The sequence below is a fragment of the Macaca mulatta genome, chromosome 4, assembly GCF_049350105.2.
Source record: "Macaca mulatta isolate MMU2019108-1 chromosome 4, T2T-MMU8v2.0, whole genome shotgun sequence".
NCBI lineage: Eukaryota > Metazoa > Chordata > Mammalia > Primates > Cercopithecidae > Macaca > Macaca mulatta.
Window position 1 is genome coordinate 175,079,940 of NC_133409.1, and position 26,710 is coordinate 175,106,649.

Sequence of the window (26,710 nt, forward strand, 5' to 3'; positions counted from 1 at the left end):
TTTTGTTCTTGTTTTTTTAGTATCATTATGAACTCATAGATTTAAACATATTCAACATGTTTCAATTCATTGCAATTATTCTTATTGACCCTCAAATTGTAATGACTATTATTGACCCTCAAGTGATCTGACCCTACCCTCTGACTCCCCTCATTACTCTTAGATACTTTCTTTCCTTTCTACCACAACAAGGTGGTCCAGACTGATCTCCTGCCCAGGTCTGGATTCAGCCAATCTCCAAAGAGCCCTCATTTATTTTTGTGGGAAATAGTATTTGAAACCAGAATCTGGGTGCTGGGGTGCTCATTGCCGTTTAATTGTCCTTGTTTCTAGGCCTTTTAAGTAAACAGAACTAGGTAGGAAATTCTTTTCATTTTCCTTAAGATAAAAGCGTCATAAGTTCATATTGATATTAGAATTCAAATTCAGGACCAGAAAGTTTTGATTTAATGTCACATACCTTACAACTGCTTCTGTTTTTGGCAACAACAAAAACCCAAGTTCCCAGCAACACCACATGATTGAGTCTTTGCTTTATTCCACAGTACATATGCAGCACCATACCAACACTGACACTGCCAAGATGCTAACCAAACCAACAAACAAAAAGAACCAAAAACAATTTGTCATGAATTTTGTCCTTAAAGCATATCTTACTAAGAGTATACAATTAAATGACTGTGCTATAAAGTCACTTAAAAGAGGTCCACACTGGGTGATGATGTCATCAATTTGATGTGCAATATGCTTTGTTCTGCTTTCAGTTTTTTACAGATTTCTTTTTTATTTTGATATTCTATAATTATGTAAAGGTCAAACCTTATTTTAATTATACCACCCATTGGCATTGGATAAATGTTAAATTTTTTTTTTAAAATGTTTTATTACAAGCAAGAAGTGTACCTAAACACTGAAAATAGATACGTGAATTATCTTAGAGGGCTGGTCTCTTAAAAAGTAGTAGAATAGTCATTCAATTATCTGAATATGGAAAGTAATACAGATAATTAGTGCATTAACAATCCACTGATACTGAAATTTATTTTGTATTTTGTTATGTTGATTTGGCAAAAGTTTCTTTTCCTTATGTTTACTTCTGCTGCCAGAGTAAACTTATTAAGTATTCTGGGATAGGGAAGGTGTAACACAGTAACAACATTCCCCACTACACTTTGATATTTCTGACTCAATGATGAATTACCTTGTAGGATTTTTCTATTTCTCTCAGACTAATACACACTTTGTTTGTTCATTCTTCAATGTGGAAAATATTTAGTATTTTCACAAATCTTTTAGAAATATTCAATATATACTACTAATATACTACTAATTTTTTTTTCTTTTTCTTTTTTTTTTTTTTTTTTTGAAGATACAAGAATGTAGCAAGTTAGTGGCACAAAGTTATGCACCTTGTTTATATACCAAAACTTCATAAATTACGTAACTAGCTTTCTGGTACTGCAAATAAAGATCATTAATTCCATTAACGGCTGATTTCCCTGAGCTGTAATTATTTGACCCCTATCTAACATAGGGGTCTGTGAATAATCTTTAAATGTATAATTCTACTGCTAGTGTTGAGCTGTAGATTAACAGTAGAAAAACCAGTTTTTCGAATTCACCACTACAACACAATTAAAATCCTCATGAATTATGCTACACGTTAGAAACTCCTAATGGATTGTGAACTTTTTGCTATTCAATTTGATTGTTCAAATGTATAGATTTCTGAGCCAAACTAAGGTAAATTTCAGTTCCCATCATATATAAATTCTCTTAGACTAGCAAATGAGTTAACGAGTTACCGCTGGCAGCCATGTCAATAGATTGCTATTTAGAGATCCAGTCTACTGCAGCCACCGAGGGCCACTCTACCAGTAGCTCCCCCAACACTTCGAGTGGAAATTTGCCATCACTTCTCCACCTGTCTCACACCCCGCCCTCAGCCCCGCCCCAGCCCCGCCCCTTCAACTGGCCCCACCTCCTGCGCTTTGGCCCGCGCTCGCCACGCCCCTTCCGTTCAGCCAATCGCCGCTGAAGTTTGCAGCAGTGGGACTTCCGTTTCCACCAATGCGGGAGGTTCTTGTTCTGCAGGTCTCGCCTCTTCCAGGAGCTAGGGCCGGAAGATGGCGGCGGCCGCAGAGTTGTCGCTGCTGGAGAAGTCCCTGGGACTGAGTAAGGGGAATAAATACAGTGCTCAGGGCGAGCGACAGGTGAGAAGGAGAGGCGGCGCAGAGGGGAAGAGGTGGACGGGAGCGGGGTCTGCCGAGCCCTGGCAGTACCCGGGCCGGCCACCCAATACCGGCGGAGTGAGGATGCTGCTACCCAGCTCCCCACGTGTCTGCGCCGCGAGCAGGCTGGCACCTCTGGGCCTCGGCCCCTGCCGCCCTACCTCCCGGAGGGAGGGGATAACTAGCTCAGGTCGGGCTCGGCCTGAACTTCACCTCCTGGGAAATCATCCCATTATGAGGAAACGAAACCAGTTGCAGGAGGGTCCTCACAGGGCTCTTAGACCAACCTGGAAGCCCCGTGTTTGTATTCAGTATTAACTGGCTTTTTTTTTTTTTTTAACCGTAATCGCACCTTTCATTCAGTTATTACGCAGCGATTCCGTGATAGCTAACAGGGTGTCAGGTAGCACTGTGCTGGGCCGGGGAAATACAGTGCTGATTTAGGGGAACATGCTTCCTCCCCTCAGGAAGCTTGCTTTTTGGCCGGTTGGACAAACACTGCAACCATTTAAATTGAAAGAGTGCCACGTTGCACCATAAATGGCAAAGAGAACACCTAAGGAGTCTTGGCCCAATCTAGGCGATTCGGGGAAGGCGTTTCTAAAGCCTTGGGGTATCAATTTAAGTGTGCGACCCACGGAGAATGAGGTGTGAGATTGCCTGGTGAGGCACTGTTAAAACGTTTGTGTTTTACAGTTGTTTGTCGTAGAGGGAATGTATTAGAGGAGGAGATTACATCACAAGGTATGAGATTGCCTAGTGAGGTACTGTTAAAACGTTTGTGTTTTACAGTTGTTTGTCGTAGAGGGAATGTATTAGAGAAGGAAATTGGTTGTAGGAAGACTACTTCGGATATGTTTTTTTCGCTCCTTTGAGATCTTTTTCCAAATTATGTTTGTTTTTTGTATTTAATTTTTTCTCTTCTTCATTTGGTCCATGTTGATCTTGTTTAGAAAGTAGTAGTATAGTTTTTATTTAAGTTAACCTGAAACCTAGAGAGTTAAGTGTTCAGCCCTGTGATTGGTGGCAGAGTAGGCATCGGAGCCAAAGTGACCTTCTTTTGGTGTTTCCTCTGCCCCAGTGATGATTCTGTCCCTTCAAGCCCCTACTCGCTAGTTTAGTGTATATATTACATAATCCATATATAATATAAATACAATATATATGGCCGAGTGGACAAACATTGCAACCATTTAAATTGAAAGAGTGCTATATATACATACATACATACATATATATATATTTTTTTTTTTTTTTTTTTTTTTGAGACGAAGTCTCGCCTGTTGCCCAGGCTGGAGTGCCATGGCATGATCTCCGATCACTGCAACTTCTGCCTCCTGGGTTCAAGCGATTCTTCTGCTTCAGCCTCCCAAGTGGCTGGGATTACAGGTGTGCGCCACCACGCTTGGCTAATTTTTGTATTTTTAGTAGAGATGGGGTTGCACCATGTTGTCCAGGCTGATCTTGAACTCCTGACCTCAGGTGATCCACCTGCCCTGGCCTCCTAAAGTGCTGGGATTACAGGCGTGAGCCACCGCGCCTAGTGTAGTTTATATTTTTTAGGGACCGTTGCCAAGATATGAGTATTATCTAGTATGAGAAACAATCATCATTTAAAGCACAACATAATAAGCACTTTATGGACTGTCGCAGGTGAGCAGCAACTCTCTGGGGCAGGTGGTGCCAGGGTAAGAATTCACCAGAACAGCTGTAGGTAAAGAAAAGCAGATTTATTAGAGAAAGTATGAAAATATGTTGCGAGAGTGCAACGGGCAGGTTAGTAAGAGAGGAGCTGACCGCAAGGAAACAAAGGCTGGCTGGGATTTTACGGAATAGTACTTCTGCTGTGTGCTGAAGAGAGGTTTGTGCAGTACTGATAACACTAAGGTTGCAGTGAGCTAACTTGAGTTTTCTGTCAGTCAGAGGTCCGGTGATAGCTGGACACGGAAAGATTATTGAGTTATTTGTGCAGAAGGGCTGTGTCCTGGACCATGAAGAAAGGCAGACTTGTAGCTTATCGGCCTTCTCTTTTTGCTTTCCCTTGGTCCCCTCAACCTGATGACTTTTCAATAATTAGGACTCCACGTGGAGGAAAACACTGTTGAGGAGTGTGAAAAAGGAAGTTAATTCTGACTATAAAAATGGATTTATAAACTCATGGAAGAGCTGGCGTTTAAGGGATTACGCTTTGAAAGATGTGTAAAACCAATAAATTATGAAGGATTGGGAAGTTTAGGGCAATAAGTAAACCAGTATGTGGAATGATGCAACGCAAAGTAAACCCCAAATCAACAGTTTGAGGCTCAACTGTGAAGACTTTGGAGTTCAGAGTGTGGTTTTAAATTTTATTTTAATTAAAGCATTTTAGCAGTGAGCAGCTAGTGAAAATTTCTGTTTGCTTGTATGGGGAAAGTGCTGGCCATATGTGATAAGATTCAGCCATTTTTTGGGAAGACAGCTGACAGCAGTGAGCCAGCGATAAGGCATTCTCTGCAGCATTACCAATCATAGTTAAAAACTGAAAGCAGTTCAGAGATCCTTATCCAGGAGAATGATTCTCTAAATTATGGTACATCAGCACGTTGACATACAGTCACGTGTTATTTAAAGACAGGGATATGTTTCAAGAAATGCATTGTTAGGCAATTTCATCATTGTGTGAACATTATAGAGTGTTCTGGGTTTTTTTTGTTTTGTTTTGTTTTGTTTTTTGAGGCAGAGGTTCACTCTTCTTGCCTGGGCTGTAGTGCAATGGCGCGATCTTGACTCACTGCAACCTCCGCCTCCCGGGTTCAAGCGATTCTCCTGCCTCAGCCTCCCGTGTAGCTGGGATTACAGGCATGCGCCACCACGCCCGGCTAATTTTTGTATTTTTAGTAGAGACAAGGTTTCTCCGTGTTGGTCAGGCTGGTCTCGTACTCCTGACCTCAGGTGATCCGCCTGCCTCAGCCTCCCAAAGTGGTGGGATTATAGGCGTGAGCCACCACGCCGGGCTAGAGTATTCTTAAACCTAGATAGTATGTCCTACTTCACAAACAGTAGGTATGTGAAAAAGCCTATTGCTCCTTCAGGCTACAAATGGGTACTGCATGTGTTACTATGCTGAATAATGTAGGCAGTTGTAACACAATGGTAAGTATTTGTGCATCTCAATATATTGAAACATGGAAAAGGTACAGTAAAAATACTTGACTGTAATCTTAGGGCACTGCCATTGGATATGCCATGCAGAACATCATTATGCAGTACACGGCTATTGCATAATGCAGCCATTAAAAGTAATTACTTTGAGGACTATGGAACCTTAAAATGAATGTGAAAATAGTATATGTCTCATAATTGCAACTGCATAAGAATTGTGTACTTTAGGCTATGTAAAGGAAAGAAAATGGACGTTTGAGCCAATAGGACTTTATTCAAACACTGGCTCTGCTATTGCAAACCTAGCGACCTTGGTTTTTATTGTCTGTAAAATGAGGATGAGATTACTTACCTTATCTTACAAGATGTAATGATTAGATGAGAAGGTAACTGGGAATTTTCTTAGAGCATGGTTGGGTTGTGGATAATTTATTTTTACAAATAATTGTCTTTAGAGTTAGTTCTGTCCCCTCCCGCCCAGCAATTGTGAGTCATTTGATTTCTCTTTTTTCCCCCAAATATACCATACATTCAGTACACACATCTTGGTGTTACCACAAAGTTAACACACTCAGGTAACCACCCAGTCAAGGAATAGAACATTACTGGCACCCCTCAGAGGGTTCCATATTGTTTTCTTTCAGTACATTTAATTTATTGGTGATCCTAGAGATTGTGGTTTCATTTGAGTTGAAGGCAGAAGTGAGAAGTCAAGGAGCTATGAATAGTGAATGGAAAGTGGAAAGAACTTTTACCACCTTTACTTTGAAGTTACGTCCTGACTTTGAATCTGTATCCTGTAGAGTATTAATCTCCTTGTAGACTTCATCAAGTCCTGTTGATGTAGGTGTATGAAAATGCCTTGCAAAGTGTAAATCATTACAGAGAACAAGATATAATTGGGCTGGATGCGGTGGCCCACGCCTGTAATCCCAGCACTTTGGGAGGTGGAGGTGGGTGGATCACGAGGTCGGGAGTTCGAGACCAGCCTGGCCAACGTAGTGAAACCACGTCTCTACTAAAATTACAAAAAATTGCTGGGTGTGTTGGCACGTGCCTGTAGTCTCAGCTACTCGGGAGGCTGAGGTGGGAGAATCGCTTGAACCCAGGAGGCAGAGGTTGCAGTGAGCTGAGACCATGCCATTGCACTCCAGCCTGGGTGACAGAGTGAGATTCCGTCTCAAAAAAAAAAAAAAGATGCTATTTCACTGCAGAAAAAAGCAGCAGTCTTGCCAAAAAAAAAACATTTCTTTTTTCATTTGCTTAAGTCATTGAGATTGTATAGTTATTATTTGTGTTTGGTCAGTCTTCCCATTAGGTAATACTTTCCATTTTCTTTTACATTTCTCATAATGCATTATGCTTATTTGTGTATCAAGAAAATTTAAATTAATTGTCAATTTCTTATACACAAGCAAACTTGTGTTGCTATTGTAATAGGGGAAGCATGAAGTCAGGTTTATTTAAATATGATCACTTTGCTATATAGTAGGGTGCAGGTTAACTTGATTGAAATTAATACTGTATAATTAGAGTTTCCATTTTCTCTGTACATAGCTTAAAATTACTGTAGTAACATTATACTGATTTTTGCAATGTTAATAGCAGTTTCATCATCTAGCATCTGTTACCACATTGTAAATTATTTAACAGCTATTTTCCAGACTTCCATTTGTATGTAATTTAGTATCTTAGAGTAAAATCTGGGATTATTTCAGAAAACTGTTGAGGGATTTTGTGGTTACTTAGAAGTTGTAATCATGATGTGGTCTTTGTTTTTTAAATTCTGTGAACTTTTTTTTTCTTTTTAAGATTCCAGTTCTTCAGACAAACAATGGTCCAAGTCTAACAGGATTGACTACTATAGCAGCTCATCTCGTCAAGCAAGCCAACAAAGAATATTTGCTGGGGAGTACTGCAGAAGAAAAAGCAATCGTTCAGCAATGGTTAGAGTACAGGGTCACTCAGATAGATGGACACTCCAGTAAAAATGATATCCACACACTGCTGAAGGTATCATGACTTCTCTTATAGGCTGAAATGCATGAACTGTTAATCGGAGATCTCTTTCCCCTCAGATTAAAAAGCTGCAGCTGTTGGCTTTCTTCACCTCTTTCCTTCTGCCTCAGTAGTTTGCATCTGTTATTCCCTCTGCCTGGAACAGACTCTGTCCTCCCCCGGCCCTCCCCCTCAGATCTCAGCTGAGGTAGCTGCCTTGGAAACTTTCTTGACTACTTCTCTCTCAGCTGGATGAGGTTCTTTGTTCTGTATGCAGTCACAGCACCCTGTGCTTTTCCTTCAGAACCCTTGTCATAGTAATTACAGTATTATAATATGACTTTTCTTGTTTTTTTAATGTGATGCTCCACTCAACAATCCCGATTCCCTAAGGGGTAAAGTGCTTTCTTAGAGGCAAGAGAGAATCAGAATCTTTTAGGGTTGTAGTTTGAAAAAACTCTCATCTGAGAAAGCTCAGCTTTCCCTGTTTTGAGAATCACTGCTTTACATTTTTATTTTCAAAGGCATCAAATAATAATCTACTGGATATAGCTTCAGAGTTACCAAGAATAAAAAAAATTCCAAAGTTATTTTTGTTAATTTATTTTTATAAAAAGAAAGCAGATTTTAAAAGATTTTGTTGAAGCTTTAAATTTGAGAGAAACTTGAGAGATTATCCAGACAACAGCATATCGCTGTAGAAATTCCTTCTGTTTCTTAATTTTATTGTGATTGTTTTATCATGGCAATAAAAGTTGTGAAAGAAAGGTCTTCCTTTATCACGTTGGGCAGAATGGCTCAAACTGTATTCTTGATAGATGCCATCAAGAGAACTGGTAGAAATTCAGTTTCAGAACTTGGCCCTCTGTATGTCTGTCGTGATCAACCATTTATTCTTAATACCATAGTGGTCATTCACAGGGACCCTTCTCTTGTGCCCCTACTATTGACAGTATTTCCAGGGGGAAGCAGTCATAGCCTCCCTCCAAGTGAATTTGAGATTTCAGGCAAATAAAAAGTGAACACAACCTTCTTTTATAGTTTCCCAAAGGAAAGGATAGTAATGAACTTGATTCTGAAAGATAGGAACAGAATTTCAATGAATTGGGTTTATAAGGTTCAAAAGTTACATTAATATATGTGGTATTAGAAGCATAGAAGTAACTTCCAAAGTGTTATCTCTGAGACATGTAAATATTTAATTGGGAGCCTCTAATGTATGTGGAGCTGGGCAATTTGCATTGTTTTTGAAATGTATGTGGAGCTGGGCAATTTGCATTGTCTTCCTTGTTTGACCGCAGTCTGCTCATCTGCACCTACAACATAAGCACTTGCAATGCACCAGGATGCAGTTCTAAGGGCTGGTGGTGCATTAGACACAGTTTCTGCCCTTACAGAACTCAGACTGGCAGGTGAGACTGATTATGTATAGAGTGGATTGCAATGTGATTTTGGCCACATGCACAGATGAGGAAAGAGTTGTTTTGTTTTATTTGCTATTTTAAAACAGTGTTGTTTTTATTTTAAAAGCAGTAAATGTTACAGAATTTAAGAAGTAAAAATAAGCAAATGGAAGACATTTGAAACATCCATAGTCCCACCAGCAAGACAGAACTATTAATAATGCTTATGTTCGGCCATCAGATATTTATTAAACCCCTTTTGTGTTTTTTCTATGCTTTTTTTTCCTTGTGTATGTACTTGTGTATGTATTTAAAAAAAAAAAAAAAAAAACGGACACCTACTGGGCGTGGTAACCTGTTGGGTTTTTTTTGTTTTGTTTTGTTTTGTTTTGTTTTTGAGACAGGATCTCACTCTGTCACCCAGGCTGGAGTGCAGTGGTGCAATCTTGGCCCACTGCAGCCTCCTCCTCCTGGGTTCAAGTGATTCATGTGCCTCAGCCTCCCAAGTAAATGGGATTACAGGTACACTGGGATTACAGGCACGCACCACCATGCATGCCTTATTTTTTGTGTGTGTTTAGTAGAGAGAGGGTTTCTCTGTGTTGGCCAGGCTGGTCTTAACTCCTGAACTCAAATGATCCTCCCACCTCAGCCTCCCAAAGTGCTGGAATTACTGGTGTGAGCCACCTCGCCTGGCCAGTAAACTGTTTTTTTGTTCACTGACAATGTGTTGTCAACACCTTTTTACGTCAACAAGTATTTACTAATACTCTCCTTTTAATAACATGTTAGTGTTGCATCATATACAATGCAGGGCACTGACTCCCTGAGCAGTTGAAAATCCATGTATAATTTTGATTCCCCAAAAAACTCAATTGCTAATATCCTACCATTAACTGCAAGCCTTACCTGTAACATAAAGCAAATTAATACATAGTTTGTATTTTATGTGTGTTATATACTGTATTCTTAAAGTAAGCTAGAGAAAAGAATATTATTAAGAAAATCATAAGGAGGAGAGAATACGTTTACTATTCATTAAGTGGAAGTGGATTGTCATATAGGTCTTTATCCTCATAGTCTTCACTTCACATCCAGTAGGCTGAGGAGGAGGAGGAAGAGCAAGAGTTTGTCTTATTCTCTTGGGTGGCAGAGGCAGAAGAAAATTTGTGTTTAAGTGGACCTGTGCAATTCCAACCTGCGTTGTTCAAGGGTTAACTGTAATTATACCACAATTTAAATTATGTATCCCTCAGTATTTACTAGATTTGTAGCTAAATATTTGAGCACATTCCCATTGTTTCCTTAGCCTTTTTGTTTTTTTTTTTTTGAAACAGAGTCTTACTCTGTCACACAGGCTGCAACCTCTGCCTTCCGGGTTCAAGTGATTCTTCTGCCTCAGCCTCCCAAGTAGCTGGGATTACAGGTGTATGGTACCACACCCAGCTAATTTTTTTGTATTTTTAGTAGAGATGGGGTTTCACCATGTTGACCAGGCTGGTCTTGAATTCCTAACCTCAAGAGGTTTGCCCGCCTTGGCCTCCCGAAGTGTTGGGATTACAGGAGTGAGCCACCGCGCCTGGCCTCCTTAGGCTAAATTCCTACAAGATAAACTGCTAGGCTAAAAGCTATATATGTTTAAGCTATGTTGCTCATTTTTCCTCTAGAAAAGTACATCATTATAGTATCGTAGCGTAATAGAGTGGCCTCTTCCCCAAAACTAACATGGTATTACCTCTTTCTCCTTCACTACCCCAATTTAATTACCAAAACAAGAAAATTTAAAAATTATTTGTTTGAGGCCGTGCGCAGTGGCTCACGTCTGAAATCCCAGCACTTTGGGAGGCCGAGGCGGGCAGATCACTTGAGGTTAGGAGTTCGAGACCAGCCTGGCCAACATGGTGGAACCCTTTCTCTACTAAAAACAGAAAAATTAGCTGGGCGTGGTGGTGCACACCTGTAGTCCCAGCTACTCAGGAGACTGAGGCAGGAGAATCACTTGAACCTGGGAGGTGGAGGTTGCAGTGAGCCAAGGTCACCCCACTGTACTCCAGCCTGGGCAACAGAGCAAGGCTCTGTCTCAAACAAACAAACAAACAAAAAATTATTTGCTTATTTTTTTTGAATACAATTAATAATGTGTCATTTTCATACTGCTTATTAGCTATTTTATTATTTTTAAAAATTTACATGTATTCTTTGCCTGTGTTTATACTGGGCTGTATAGGTTTTTATTATTTATTTTTAAAACTCTTGCTTTTAGGATATTATGAAAGGGTTTAATTCTTATTTGTCAAAGTTCCATTTCAGTGCTAAAACCACAATGCTAAGTTTAAATGCCTCATAAATAAGGTAGTATATAATTTCAAAAAGCAGGCAGTGCAAAACACGTGTTGAGTCTAGATGGAGGGTATATAGTTGTTTATTTTACTGCTTTTTCAACTTTTTTGTATTATTAGAAAGTTTGATAGACGGAAGGAAAAATAAAAATCAGGTGGAATTGTAGGGGAAGTATTTAAAAAGTTTGACAATAGCATCAGAAAGAATTGTTAAAAAAAAAAAAAAAGACACAAACGTCAGACATAATTAGTTCTCACCTGTGAATATTTTGAATGTGTGAAACTCTGTCTTTTGGTAGGAAAAATTTTAGTTATATCATGAACCCAGAAAATATTACCTAGTCATCGTTTATAAAAACTACATTTTTAAGAGTCTTGGCCGGGCGCGGTGGCTCACGCCTGTAATCCCAGCACTTTGGGAGGCTGAGGCGTGCTGATCACGAGGTCAGTTCAAGACCAGCCTGGCCAACATAGTGAAACCCCATCTCTACTAAAAATACAGAAAATTAGCCGGGCATGTTGTGTGCCTGTGGTCCCAGCTACTTAGGAGGCTGAGGCAGGAGAATTGCTTGAACCCTGGAGGCGGAGGTTGTGGTGAGTCAAGATCGTGCCACTGCACTCTAGTCTGGGCAACGGAGTGAGACTCAAAAAAAAAAAAAAAAGGTCTTTATCTCTAAAACATGGATATAGATTCTGTTTTTGGAGAAAATATACAAAACTGTTATTGTTTCAGGTCTTTCTTCTTGAAATTAAATGAAGATGTATTTATTTTATTTGAAATTTAAGATATTTAATTTCTTATACTTTCTCAAAGTTGATTTCTCTGAAGATATTTGGAGAGAAATCATATCTATTCAACAGATTACCGTAAAATTTAAGTGGTAGTCCCTAATATACCAATACATTCTACCCTTTCCACCGGAATTTTATTTTGATTCTTCTATGCCTGTCTCATTTGTGTCTATATTCCTTTATGTTCTCATCTGTACCACCTTTAGGGTCCCATATTCATATACTGTTTTGAAAATGACTGTCTTTAAATGAAAATCATAAGAGAAATGTGTTTACTCTTCATTAAGTGGAAGTGGATTATCATAAAGGTCTTCATCCGCATTCTCTTCATGTTGAGCGTGTATCATGTTCACTTTGTTTGCAAATTCAAAGAGATTAAATTAAATTCTGCAAACATTTTTTATTGACTGCTGAACCACTATATTCCAGACACTTTGGGATGTTGCTATGGTCTGAATGTTTGACTCCCCCTCCCCAAATTTATATGTTAAAATTCTAACCCCCAAAGTGATGGAGTTAGGAGGTAGGGTCTTTGGGGGTGATTAGGTCCTGGAGGCAGAGCGTTCATGAATGGAATTATTGCCCTAAAAAAAGGCCTGGGAGAGACCTCACCCCTTCCACCAAGTGAAAAGACGGCTGCCTGTGAACCAGGAAGCAAGCCCTTACCAGACACTGCATCTGCCATCACCACCTTCATCTTAGACTTCCAGCCTCCAGAACTGTGAGGAATAGATCTCTCTTGTTTACAAGCCACCCAGTCTATATATTCTATTACAGTTGCCCAAGTGGACCAAGACAGATGTGATTTGAGAATCGGAACAAAATGCCCTCTCTATAGTTTAAGGAATTCTTCTAGAATAAATGCTGTTGATCACTGGACAGTGTTTTATATCTAGTCTTTAGAGGAGCCTCAAAGAATATCTAATAATAGTTCATATAACTTATTTACAAAATCTTCCTCTGAAGGTTTTATGAATCTGTTGTTTCACTTAATTGACTGTAATTCAATGTAAATTCCTGTTCTGCTAAATTTAAGTGTTAATTTTAAGAGAAGCCAACAGTTTCCATCTCAGGAAATTGACGTATTCATGCTGGTCTGCCAGACAATACTTCTAACAAAAGTAAAAATAGATAAATTGGACTATGTCAAAATTAAACATTTCTGGACATAATCAAAGGAGACAACAGAGTGAAAAGGCAACCCACAGAGTAGGAGAAAGTATTTGTAAATCATATGTGTGATAAGGGGTTAATACTCAGAATATGTAAAGAACTCCTACAGCTCAGCAACAAAGAAACCCAATATCCTGATTTCAAAAGTGGCAAAGGACTTTAGTATACATTTAGCCAAAGAAGATATATCAATGGCCAGCAAGCATATGAAAAGATGCTGGAATCACTAATCGTTAGGGAAATGTAGATCACGTTTACAATGGGATATCATCTCACACCCATTAGGATGGCTACTACCAAAAAAAATCCCTCAGAGTAACATGTGTTGGTGAGAATATGAAGAAATGGTAACCCTTGTGCATTGTTGGTGGGAATGTAAAATGTACAAGTGCTATGAAAAGCAGAATAGCACTTCCTCAAGACATTAATAGAATTACCATATGGTCCAGCAATTGTACTTATAGGTATATACCCAAAATAATTAAAAGCATGGTTTTGAAAATATGTTTGTACACTCCTGTTCACAGCAGCATTACAATAGCCAACGTGGAAACAACCATGTCTATTGACACAGGAATCGATAAAATGTGGTCTATACACACAGTGGACTATTATACAGCCCTAAAAAGTAAGGAAATTCTGACATGTGCTGCACACTACATGGAGGAACTTTATATTCAGTGAAACAAGCCAGTTACAAAAGTACATATATTTTGTGATTGCTGTTATATGAGGTATCTAAAGTAGTCACATTCATAGAAACAAGGTAGAATGGTGGTTGCCAGGACCTAGAGGCAAGGGGAAATGGGTGAATTATTATTTCATGGATATAGAGTTTCTTAGAATTCTCTAAAGAGATTGAAATTGTTGGGGAATTTTTTATATTGTAATGGAAAAAATAAGTGTAACTAATGAGCATGAGTAACAAAATGTTTCTAAAAACAAAAAGCTAGACTTTAAAATGATCATAGATGGCATTTTGAATATCATTTTCTAATGTTTTCTTGTTTCTTTAAGACTAGTAATGTTTAGCCTATTTTTTTAAAATAAGGTGACTGGCGTGTGATTTGTGATTTTGAATGAATATTAATGTCAAAGAGTAAATTTATTAAATGGCGATATTTTGTTTTCTAGTAGCCTAAATCTTTTAAGTTGTTATATGGTAATTAACTTTATTATTACTGTTTTTTACATTAATATTTATTTGTTTTTTTTTTTTTCTAGGATCTTAATTCATATCTTGAAGATAAAGTCTACCTTACAGGGTATAACTTTACCTTAGCAGATATCCTATTGTACTATGGACTTCATCGCTTTATAGTGAGTATTTGAATAGTTACTAGCTTTTTTTCTGTAGTGTTCAGAATGATTTTTAAAACTTTGTCTTGAATTTAAATCAGATTTGCATTTTCAGCTTATCAAATAAAAATGAAAGTAATTACCGTATACAAAGTGCCTATGTAAAAACTCCTTTCACATATCCAGTTAACACAGTTGCTTCCTTTTCTTTGACCTTGATTTTCTTCCTATGCTTCTGCTCTTCTTCAGCAGTGACTTCTCCAGCCATGCTTTAGGTTTTGTTGTCATCCCCTGGACCCCATATTCCTACCATTCTACCTCTAGATCTTAACTTCAGTACCCCCATCTTCTGTGTAACCACTTGTGATGGTTAATACTGAGTGTCAACTTGATTGTATTGAAGATGCAAAGTATTAATCCTGGGTGTGTCTGTGAGGGTGTTGCCAAAGGAGATTAACACTTGAGTCAGTGGGCTGGGGAAGGCAGACCCAACCTTAATCTGGATGGGCACCATCTAATCAGCTGCCAGCGGACATAAAGCAGGCAGAAAAACATGAAAAGGTTAGACTGCTTTAGCCTTCCAGCTTACACCTTTCTCCCATGCTGGACGCTTTCTGCCCTCAAACATCAGACTCCCAAGTTCTTCAGTTTGGGAACTCAGACTGGCTCTCCTTGCTCCTCAGCCTGAAGATGGCCTGTTGTAGGACCTTGTGATTGTGTGAGTTAATACTTAATAAACTCCTTTATTTATGTATTTATATATTCCATTAATTCTGTCCCTCTAGAGAACCCTGACCAATACACGGCTTATCTTAGCTCTTTTAATCTCTTAGTGTCTAATTTCTATCTGATGTAATTTGACTCCTGTTTTCCAAATCTGTATACTTTCTTCCCCACCCAACCTAGACCCCCTTTTGTGTAACTTCAGCTACATCCTCTTAATATCTTCAGCTCCTTTGCTTTACCTTACAGTCACCACCTTTTCCCTGTAAGTTCCCGGCTCTTGGCCAGTCCAAATAAATGTCTTCATTCTTACATCCAAGATCCAAGCTGAGCTCTACTGGAGAAATTACAACACTGTAGATTACTGCCACTAAAAATGTTTACTATCCAATTGCAGCTGGGCTCTCATACTGGATCAGCTTCTTTTTTTTTTTTTTTTCTCCCAGGGATACTTCCAAACCTTTACTTCTTTCCTTAAGCCCCTTCCTTCTTCCTCCTTTATCTTTAGTCCTTATCACCAAGCCTTCCTCCATCATTTGACTAGAAAAATGGAGGCTGTTCATCTGAATCCCTTCATTTTCCAGCCTGCCTGATTGTGCATCCTTGTCTATCTTGTCTCCTTTTCCTGGTCTCAGCCTTGCCTTTTTCCTAGACCAATCCATTTGTATCAGTCCATTTTCATGCTGCTGATAAAGACATACCTGAGACTGGGTAATATAAACAGAAAAAAGGGTTTAATGGACTTACAGTTCCACATGGCTGGGGAAGCCTCACAATCATGACAGAAGACAAGGAAGAGCAAGTCATGTCTTAAATGGATGGCAGCAGGCAGAGAGGGCTGGTGCAGGGGAACTCCCACTTATAAAACCATCAGATCTCATGAGATTTACTATCACAAGAACAGCACAGGGAAGACCTGCCCCATGACACAGTTACCTCCCACCAGGTTCCTCCTGTGACATGTGGAAGTTACATTTCAAAATGAGATTTGGGTGGGTACAGCCAAACCATATCACCATTCATCTGACTCTTACCTCAATCTCCTCTCCACCTCCTGCCCCCTTTCTGGATCTTTGCTCCAGATTGTATTTCCTTTCTTTTTATTTCAGTCTTGCCCACTACCTACATGGTCAGTCTCTTTATTTTAAATTTGTTCGTGAACAATGACATAATATTCGGTATGTTCTTGGCACTGTTCTTCATGCTGTATAAATGTTGACTCATTTAGTCCTAATAACAGCCATATAGGGTAGGCACTAATATTATCAGCCCCATTTTACAGATGAGATAACTGAGGCATAGAGAGGTCAAATGTTTTGAGATTGCCTAAGTAAGTGGTGGAACAAGGTCCAGAAACCAGACACTTTGGCCCCAGAGTGTGTGCTTTCTTACACCCATCTCTCTGCCTAAAAGCTTGGCTCAACTCCCCATCACCCTAACACCCATCTTCCCCTGTGGAAAAAAACAAACTCATGCATTTTTGTGCATTGTGCACCTCATGCATCCAGTCAGTCAGATCCTGATGTCTAGCTCCTGAATGCCTCTCACATGTGTCTTTTCCTCTGATCCTGATGACATTGCCCAAGTTCCAGTATTTAGAATCTTTTGTTCATCTAAAGAGGATGGACTGTAAGACATGAGATTGGTGACCCCTGGAGCAGTCTTTCTCATGACTGTGTCTTTTTCTTTCTCAAAATAATTAACTCGGCTGGGCGCAGTAGCTCACCCCAGCTACTTTGAGAAGCCAAGGCGGGTGGATCACCTGAGGTCAGGAGTTTGAAACCAGCCTGGCCAACATGGCGAAACCCCATCTCTACTGAAAATACAAAAATTAGCCGGGCGTGGTGGCTCACGTCTGTCATCCCAGCACTTTGGGAGGCCAAGGCAAGTGGATCACCTGAGGTCAGGAGTTCGAGACCACCCAGGTCAACATGGTGAAACCCCGTCTCTACTAAAACTACAAAAATCAGCCAGGCATGGTGGCATGTGCCTGAAATCCCAGCTACTCCAGAGGCTGAGGCAGGAGAATCACTTGAATCCAGGAGGCAGAGGTTGCAGTGAGCAGAGATCGCACCACTGCACTCCAGCTTGGGCGACAAGAGTGAAATTCTGTCTCAGTTCGTCTGACTCCTACCTCCCTTGCTATCCTCCTTCCTGTCATTCTCTCAGCCACAACATGTGCCCCAGAGCCTGCTGGATGCTGGGCTCTTTCTACCCAGCGTCCTTGCATTGCTCTTCTCTTTTGCTCCCTGGTCCCAGCCCTTCCTTTCCTCCCTACTTCATTTGCATTTTCCAAGTATCTCTCTGTTCCCGCTCATTCCTCGGCTGAATCCCTCTCAGGCCCCTAAACCGTATTGAGGTGCTCCTTCCTGTGTGTGTGTTTGTACCTCATATACACCTTAGGTCTAGCTTGTTTCACTCTTACTGTAATTCTTTGAAAATCTCTCTCTCTAAATTATAAGCTGCTTGACTCAATGATTGTAGCGGCACATATTTGTAACACCATTGTCTGAGGTAATTCCTGGCACGTGTATGTAGTCGCCCCTGCATAAACACTGAATAAAATTTTAAACGTATTTCTCTATGCTTTTCAAGGAGTTTCCTATATACTTTCTCATTGTGCCTCATCACTAAGAAGGAAATAGGACCAGTGTTATTAGCCTCCTTTTACGGAGAAGGAAACTAATGCTTAGGAAACTTGAGGTTTAAAGGCGCAGCACTCAGTTTTTGGAAGGGCCAAACTAGGTCTTCTGACTGAAGTGTCTTAATGTGTGGGGAAGCTCTTTGTGTTATAAACTATGAAATACCGTAATAATTGAGGCCTGCGCAGGCCCCAACCTGTCCATGGTTTGGGGCTGCTATCTGCCTCATAAAGCAAAGTGGAGGGTTTGTCTTTTGGAAAAACAAAGTCGTTTTCTCCTCTGAAAAAGCCTCCTACATAGTTGGCTTTGCCATTTGCCAAGAATAAGAGGGCACAGATTGAGGCCTCATGAGTCTGGGTTTTCAGTTGAGGTTGAAGAGAGAAGACAGGGATTGTAACCAGAAAATTCAGAATGGAATGTAGTTTCCTCCAGAACTCCTGGGCTTCATGACAGTCGTAGAAGTGGATTCCTTTTGGTTTCCCCTCACCCCACAAACATACTGTAATAATGCATAATACAGTTATTAGTCCCCTACTCAAGCTATAATCCCTAGGTTTGAATTTACTTGACTTTATTGTGAATTGTTCCTCAAAGATCCCTCAGTGATTATGTTAAATTCTACAACATTATTGTAATGGCTTAGAATGATCCTTCATTTAGTGTAAGACTATTATGAGTTTTAAATGATTTATTGAAAGCCCACTGTGTATGCCCACTGTTTTATACTTGGGAGGGAGACAACAGAAGTATAAAACTATTTTCAGGGGCATATTAATCTTATTGAAGAAATTAGACTGTTTTACATGAAAGCAATTAATGAAGTAGAGAAAATGGAATCCAGTGCTAATCTCTGGTCAGAATATTATGTTATTAATGAACGAGGCAGATGAGTAGAATATAGAATCATAAAATTGTCAGAAAAATATCTGAAGATTTGGATGGCCTTGGCTATCTAAGGGAATTTTCATTGTTTTGGAAAGCTTATGATAAGTTTGATTACACATGTTCTTTGTAAATAGGGTGACCACATGATTTCTCATCCAAAACACTTGACTGTGAAAGAAGGCCTGTTAATAATTACATTGGGACAACAGGAGTGAAGTAGAATGAATGTTCCCCATACTTACAAAGAATATGATTCAATTTACACAAAATAAGGGACGGGAGAGGATATGTCTGATTTCTGTTCATCCCCTCTTGGCTTTTAGCACAGTGCCTTGCACAGCTAAATACGTATTGAGATTAGCAATATTAAGTCTGGGCATGATGGCTCATGCTTGTAATCCCAGTACTTTGGGAGGCTGAGGCAGGTAGATTGCTTGAGCCCAGGAGTTCATGACCAGCCTGGGCAACAGGGCAAAACCCATCTCTATTAAAAAAAAAAAAAGAAAAAAATTAACCAGGCATGGTAGCTCTGTGCCTGGAGTCCCAGCTACTTGGGGGAATGAGGTAGGAGGATCATCTGAGCCCAGGGAGGTCGAGGCCACAGTGAGTCATGACTGCACCACTGCATTCCAGCCTGGGCAACAGAGAGACCCTGTCTTAAAAAAATAAATAAAACAATATTTAACAACTGGTACCCATTTATAGTTCCTATTTCAGATTTTTTATCTTTGTAGTGAAAGTGTAATATAATTTAAGTGATGTTAGTTAAATGTAGAGAAAGTTTATTGGAGTTGAAATACATTGATTACCAGCTTCTTTTTATTCCATTCTAGGTTCAATATATTTTAGTAGCTTTTGGAATTTAAAATGATGATGAGGCACAACTTGCCTCATTTCAAAATGAAAAAGTCTCCAAGGTAAAGAGGATTTGCTGCTAAGGTATCTAAGCATCTCTCTCCTGGTGGCAGCCTACATACAGTCTTTGAACTTGGGGGAGTCTGTACTTGATTTTAGTAAGACTGTGCTGCTGTGAGCATGGCTACCCAACAGGGCTCCAAGAACAATTTCTATCTGAAAACCACAATAACAAACTTGTTGACTTTTTAAAAATATATATATTTAAATGTGACATATGTTTTGACATTTAACTTTTTAAGCTTTATATTAGGAAAAATGTCATCAGTCATCCTGTGTGATGACAGCCAGCAGGCTAGTGAATGTCTCTTCAGACCACAAGATCTGGCTTGCTGTGGCATCGGGCTGTCATTAAGAAGGAGAGTATTTTTGTAATCCCAGCGCTTTGGGAGACCGAGGCGGGCGGATCATGAGGTCAGGAGATCGAGACCATCCTGTCTAACACGGTGAAACCCCGTCTCTACTAAAAAATACAAAAAATTAGCTGGGCACAGTGGCAGGCGCCTGTAGTCCCAGCTACTCAGGAGGCTGAGGCAGAAGAATGGCGTGAACCCGGGAGTCGGAGCTTGCAGTGAGCTGAGAATGTGCCACTGCCCTCCAGCCTGGGCGACAGAGCAGGACTCCGTCTCAAAAAAAAAAAAGATGATACTGAAGTGCAACTCATAATCCAAGTGTGTAATTAAGTTTTCCTTTCCTCTAGTTTATGCAGGTTTTGCAGTAAGGAAAGGAAATACTCTGAAAAGGAGGGAACTTGTTTGGAATTCCTTTGCCAGCAGAATGAACAAGGTCATAATCCTATAGTGCAAAATATTCATAGCACTATCTGCAAAGTTATTTAATTACGAGTCTAAGTGCACTGGAGGGCACTTGGTTTTTAGGCAGGTTAGAAGTGTTTCATTCAGTACTGCATGTTAAAGTTAGGGTTACTTTAACAATATTTAGCACTCTCTATGTGTTAACATTTTCTATTTTGGAATGTATGTCCTCTTCATATATAGTGACTAGGATGTTATGATTAAAGATATCCTTATCTTTTTCAAAGTGAAATTGAATAGATTAATATGTAAATCACTGTTGACCATCCTTTTGGGTTCCTATCATGAGTCAAAGTATCTCTCCCACTCTAGTCCAAGTGCAGGCAAAGTAATCAGAGAAATAAACACCTTCTCAAGGAACAGGCCTCACAGACTAAAACCTACACAATGGCAGAATCGCACTGTGGTGTTAAATGGCATTCCTGTTAAGTTGGGTACAAATACTTACAGATGTGGAATAAGTGATTTCTAGGTGTTAAGGTAGGGTAGGTGTGAGGTGCAGATTGGCCACCTGCTGATATTTACCAGGTCTTTGTGCTTTGTTTGCTTTGGCAGTATTACTTATTTTTGGCCTCATGCATTCCTTCATTTGTTTGTTCATGTTATTCAGTACGGAATATGTAATCAGCACAGTGTACAAAACAGCAGTCAAGGAACCTTCGAGTCATCAGATAATCCCACTGTATTTTGTTTCATTGTGAGCCCAATTTTAGTCATGGCTGAGTTATTCTGAGATCTGGTCTATCTTAACTCCATTTGAGGAATATTATGTTGCCTTTCCTTTGTTATACTGCCTGTTAGTGTGGCTGTTTATTATAACACCAGTGACTCACTGCTTTCTTAAAGTGATTTCACTAGTAGATAGTCATCCCTGTGAACAGACTGTTACTCAAGATTATTAAAATCCTTTGTAATATTATGTGCTTCTTGACTGTAAGATTGTTATCAACTGAAATACTTTTGTTCTGAAGTTTGGAGCACCATTGGAGGCATGTGGTTCTTTTATAAGGAAAGGAAAAATAAAAGAAATAACTGCAAAATAGTCCAGGAGGCCTGGCCCTAAAGAATGTCCCAAAGGCGGCAGCGTGGTGCCAGTTGGAAAGGTAACAAAGCAGCGTGTCACCCTGATCTGGAATGGGTCACTTAAAGTGTTTCTCACATGACTTCATGGAAAATTAGTGATTCAGAATATTATCTGCTTGGCTTTAAAGTTCAAAGTCATGATAGAGTGCCAATATAAATTTTAAAAGGAATTATTAGGCAGAAAGAGCCAAGCACCACTATAGACACACTGGCATGCAGACCGACATGAAGCAGGAAATGGTAACTAGAACAATTGCATTATTTCCTGTTGTAAGAAAGGAAAAAGAACTTTAGCTAGAAAGGGATGGTGGAAAACCAGTGTTGTAAGTAAAGTAGCCCAGGGGATCCCATCAGAAATGTTTTTAAAATCTGTAAATTTGGTGAGGGGAGAAATCTGTTCATTTCTTTGTTTACAGGAAGTTTATATAGGGAATATCTTCCAAAAAAGTAACAGAGTTAAGAAGTCAAGGTCATTCATAATTATCTCAGACTCAAAGGGACACGTTCCAAAGTTTAAACTGTAAAAAGAGGTGAAAGTGGTAACCATAACCTCATCCTTTTTGAAAAACTCTGAGTTTCTGGCAAAAGTTTCCTGAGGGAAAATGAATAAATGTAGTCTCTAAAATAGATCATCTAAAATTATTGTAAAATGGATCATCTAGCTAAAAATTATTGGAATGGGGGCTGGGCACGGTGGCTTACGCCTATAACCCAGGCACTTTGGGAGACCGAGGCTGGTGGATCACTTGAGGCCAGGAGTTCAAGACCAGCCTGGCCAACATGGCGAAACCACGTCTCTACTAAAAATACAAAAAATTAGCCGGGCATGGTGGTATGTGCCTGTAGTCCCAGCTACTCGGGAGGCTGAGGCAGGAGAATCACTTGAACCCAGGAAGTAGAGGTTGCAGTGAGCCCAGATCGCGCCATTGCACTCCAGCCTGGGCAACAGAGTAAGACTCCGTCTCAAAAAAAAAAAAAAAAAAACATTGGAATAAATTAGGAATCGTTAGAAGCTTTAGGAGCTCTTGGAATAAAAACTATTTTGTACTGTGGGTCTGTTGATAATCCTGACACTGGAGACTCCAAATGTAAAATGTTTAAGTTGGAGAATATTTGTTTTGCTGTGTTCTGTGTGTTATTATTGTTTTAAATAATAGGCCTGTGAGCAACATATACTAGTCCTCTGTGACAGCAAATGCTGTTCTGAAATACAAATATCACAGATAACATTGCCCTTTTTACCTACTTTAAAATCTGTGTGAACAACTTGAATATAAACAAGCATTAGTACTCTGTTGTTTGGAAGTGCTTTACCAAATAGCTGAGTGGAGAATTACCTGAAATGAAAGAGCTATGAAAGGACTAAAATGATAAGAAAGAGGTCAGATTTGAATCATCATATATTTCAGCAGCTAACATGAAATCAAGTTGGAGTAAAACTTATTATTACATCTGTTTGCTTTAACTATCAGCAAAGAAATTTGTCAAAGTTGATTTTGAATTTTATTCATTCATTCATTCATTTTTCGTAAGAAAGCTCCCATTTCTTGTTAGATTTGCAGCTGTGTTTATTACTGGTTGAGCTTTTAATAAATCGTACATTTTCTTTTGAGGTCCTTGGTGAAGTTTACATATAGTAAAGATTTAGAAAGAGAACAAAATGCTCTTTTACAAAATATTTTTCAAAATGTTTTTGAAATATAGACTGATGCTCAGTTTAGTCCACAGATGATGAAGTGCTGCCTGTGAAAACACACCTGACACGGAGATGCCCCTTTCAGTTTGAATCCACCAGTTAGAGCCTGATGTGATTCTTTACATGTGAAACCATGAATGTTCTTAGTAAACATTAAACTCTTACATTAAAAAAGACATTCTTGGCCAGTTTTCTTGACTGATGTGTTCTTTATCTCTGTGCCATGGACTGACTGTTATAGATGAGACAGTTATAGTAACATCTTTCTAAGTAGACACAACCTACACACCTTAAACAGATGAATATGTTTTTATGATGTGCTAGAGCAGCTTGTGTGTGGGATTTCAGTATCACTAAAACCCGGAACTTACATTTTTATGAAACAGAAGCAGTGAAGATTCTCCCTGCTAACAACTTAAGTAAACTGAGCCAACAAATATGATTCCAAATGAACATTTAATGAGAAAATACTGCCTACTTTTTAATTGTATTGTTAATATCCTTTTGTATTCTGTAATAATGATTGCATGTAGAGTGATTTGTCCTTCACCTTTGGTGATCTGGTAACTTAGCAGAATGCTTGCCTGTAGAACAAGTATGTGCTAAATTCTGAAAAGCAAAGGACATCCATCTCACTAAAAATGTCTCCCAACAAGCAGGCAGCTGGTGGGTTTGTACCGCTTGCGGGGTGACTGAGTTCGTTCTTTCTGCAAACACTCCTGTCAGTGTTACAGAGACTTGCACTGTCTGTTTAGTAAATGTGACTTAGGAGAAGGAACTACACTACCCATTCATGGGGCATGGCTGCAAGTTACTGCCCTGCTGGTTTTCTCTTTACCTGATAACTCTCAATAATTCCAAATTTTACCTTAGAGAAAAGTCTCTGAGTCACCTACTTCGGAATTTGAGCCCAGTGAAATGATAAGCACCTGCAGTTTGTGTCACGTCTCCCTCTAACCAAATCTCTGAGCACTCTGGTAGCTTGATAGCAAGTTGGGTGAACTGCTACATTCACTAAAAGACTGAGTTCAGCTTTATTGCAAACAGAATTACGAAAGTCTGTTCTCATGCATTTACTCAGCCTCCTTCATCTGAGTCACACGCCACTAGCAATAGCCCCCCCTTATATTAAGCAATATTCACTTGAAATGGATCATTTCGGTTTTTTAGGTTTACTAAAAAATAGTAGAGAAGGAACTGTATCTTAATCTATCTTCCTTTCCAATGAAGTAAAAAACAAATTCTTTGACCTCCAAATCCTCAGTTAATGTAAATTTTGCATTTGTTGAAAACTTGATATTTCCCAGGAAGCACATCTGGTTTTGAACTGAACATAGCATTGAACATGAAGAACTTTTACAAGTCAGTGTTCATTGGGCTGAAACTTTTACTCCTATCTGAATATGTTGGCTTTTGAGAACTCTTGGGGGATTGATGTTGTTGTTTTTCAACTTCTATCTCCTACTTAAGTGGTATTAATAGTTGTGCTTATGTAACATCTGTGTTGTGTGTGTATGTTTTTAATCCCTACTTAGGTTGACCTGACAGTTCAAGAAAAGGAGAAATACCTTAATGTGTCTCGCTGGTTTTGTCACATTCAGCATTATCCAGGCATCAGGCAACATCTGTCTAGTGTTGTCTTCATCAAGAACAGACTCTATACTAATTCCCACTAGAAGCTGTCCATGCCATACAGAAGATGTATTAAAAATGTTTTAAATGGAAAATGTACTCTGGGCCACAGGACTAATGTAAATTAATATACAGTCAGTCATTATTTGTTGAAGTTGATAGAATTTTTGAAGTGTAAACTTGTGTCTGAATGTTTTATTTGTTCTTTAGTTGAAGTTTTGCAATTTTTATGTCAAAATTCAATTGCTCTTAAACAAGTTGAGATCAAGTTATCAATTAACCTTGTTTTTAATAGATGACATTTATTTCAATAAAAGTTGCAAATCAGGGGCTTAATCTTTAAAAAAATTGGTGGTCCTTTTAATGGTTGACATATTTGGCTATTTATTAATCTCTCTTTCATATTCTAAAATTCATTTTCCCCTTATGGATATTTATGGTAGTTTGTTAAGAACTGTGATAAATTGTGCCAAGGAAACAGGGAAGACAGATGGATTTGTTTTAAATATTTATGTGAGCTAGTAAATGTGGTTGAAAAAATATTTCTTGGTTGTTTCTTTCTTTCTGTAGTCAGTGTTCATTGGGGTGAAACTAACTACCGAACTGCCCTACGGGAAACTGGAGGAAGATACATTCTTCCAGGTCCTCTTGAGTTAATGATTCTTTTTTGTTGTTAGGCTTATTGTAATATGCAGTGGTCCAAAAGAGATGGGAAATTCTTCCTCCTGTAAGGAGGAAAATAAATATAAGAACAGAGATGGGAAAGTCTTACCGTCCCACTAATTTTGGATTTTTAATTACTAGATTTTTTCTAAACTGAAAGCCAACTCTCATGGAAAGAACTGCTGTTAAAGTGCTGTGTGAAGAACGGAGGCACTTCATTAAAAGATCTGTATATTTTATAACTCTTGCTGGTTGAATAAATAATAGTTATTGTAGAGCTAAAGACCTTATCTTTACAAATAATGAGAAAAATGGGGTCTTCGGGGGCTTTCCCGTTTAATGCTACTTAATGTTTTCATGTTGATGCTGAGTCTGACCAGTGGACCCATCAAAGTTCTAGCAGAAAGAGCAGATACTTGGGAAATATACAGCACTCAGGTTGAGTCCTGTTTTTATCACTTAGTAGCTGTATGACTGTAAACAAAGCAGTTAATCATGTTTTCTTAATCTCCAAAAATAAAAAGATAATGCTAAATTAGGAGGATTAATGTAGACAACATGAAGGAAAAGGCCTAATACGTAGCTCTTGGCCATCAGTAAGGTTAGTTTCCTTTCTCTTCTCCAGGCAAATCATGATTTTGTTGTTTATAACAAAACGAGGATTGTAACAGGCCCCCATTTTTGCCTCTCAAGTTACTGAGTCAGGAGGCTTAACAGGCCAGGTGTGTGAACACGGCACACCTCATTTTACTGCATCTTCAACACATTGAAGGTTTGTGGCAACCCTGCTTCGAGCGAGTCTGTTGGCACCATTTTTCCATCAGCTTGTGCTTGCTTCATGTCTCTGTGTCACATTTTGGTAATTCTCACATTATTTTGATTTTTTTTCATTACTGTATCTGTTACAGTGATCTGTGTCCCGTGACCTTTTTTACTATTGTTATTATTTTTGGGGTGCCACAAACCATGCCCATATAAGACTTCAGACTTAATAAATGTTGTGTGTGTTCTGACTGCTCCACTGACCAGCTGTTCCCCATTTCTTTCCTTTTCCTCGGGCTTCCCTCTTCCTCGAGACACAAGAGTATTCAAATTAGGCCACTTAGTAAACTTATAGTAGCCCCTAAGTGCTCAGGTGAAAGAAAGAGTTGCACGTCTCTCTCTCTAGAAATGATTAAGCTTCTTGAGGAATGCATGTCAAAACCAAAACAGGCTGAAAGCTAGGCCTCTTGGACCAAACAGCCAACTTGGGAGTGCAAAGGAAAAGTTTTAAGGAAATT

General features: G+C 39.2%; 1 protein-coding gene across 3 annotated transcripts; it reads left to right on the forward strand.

Moving 5' to 3' along the window:
• The first annotated feature begins 2,081 nt into the window (after positions 1-2,081).
• EEF1E1 (eukaryotic translation elongation factor 1 epsilon 1) lies at positions 2,082-26,453 on the forward strand. 3 transcript variants are annotated; one of them, NM_001261342.1, is given in 4 exon segments: positions 2,082-2,213; positions 7,185-7,385; positions 14,302-14,397; positions 24,671-24,872. In NM_001261342.1, coding segments are annotated over 4 exon segments (525 nt in total). In that variant the 5' UTR covers positions 2,082-2,126; the 3' UTR covers positions 24,812-24,872.
• The last annotated feature ends 257 nt before the right edge of the window (positions 26,454-26,710 follow it).

Coding starts and splice junctions, on each gene's coding strand:
- EEF1E1 (XM_015135450.3), top strand. CDS start 2,127: ATGGCGGCGGCCGCAGAGTTGTCGCTGCTGGAGAAGTCCCTGGGACTG. Junction 7,386..14,301: donor ATATCCACACACTGCTGAAG/GTATCATGACTT, acceptor TTTTTTTTCTAG/GATCTTAATTCATATCTTGA. Junction 14,398..23,160: donor ATGGACTTCATCGCTTTATA/GTGAGTATTTGA, acceptor TGCTCAGTTTAG/TCCACAGATGATGAAGTGCT.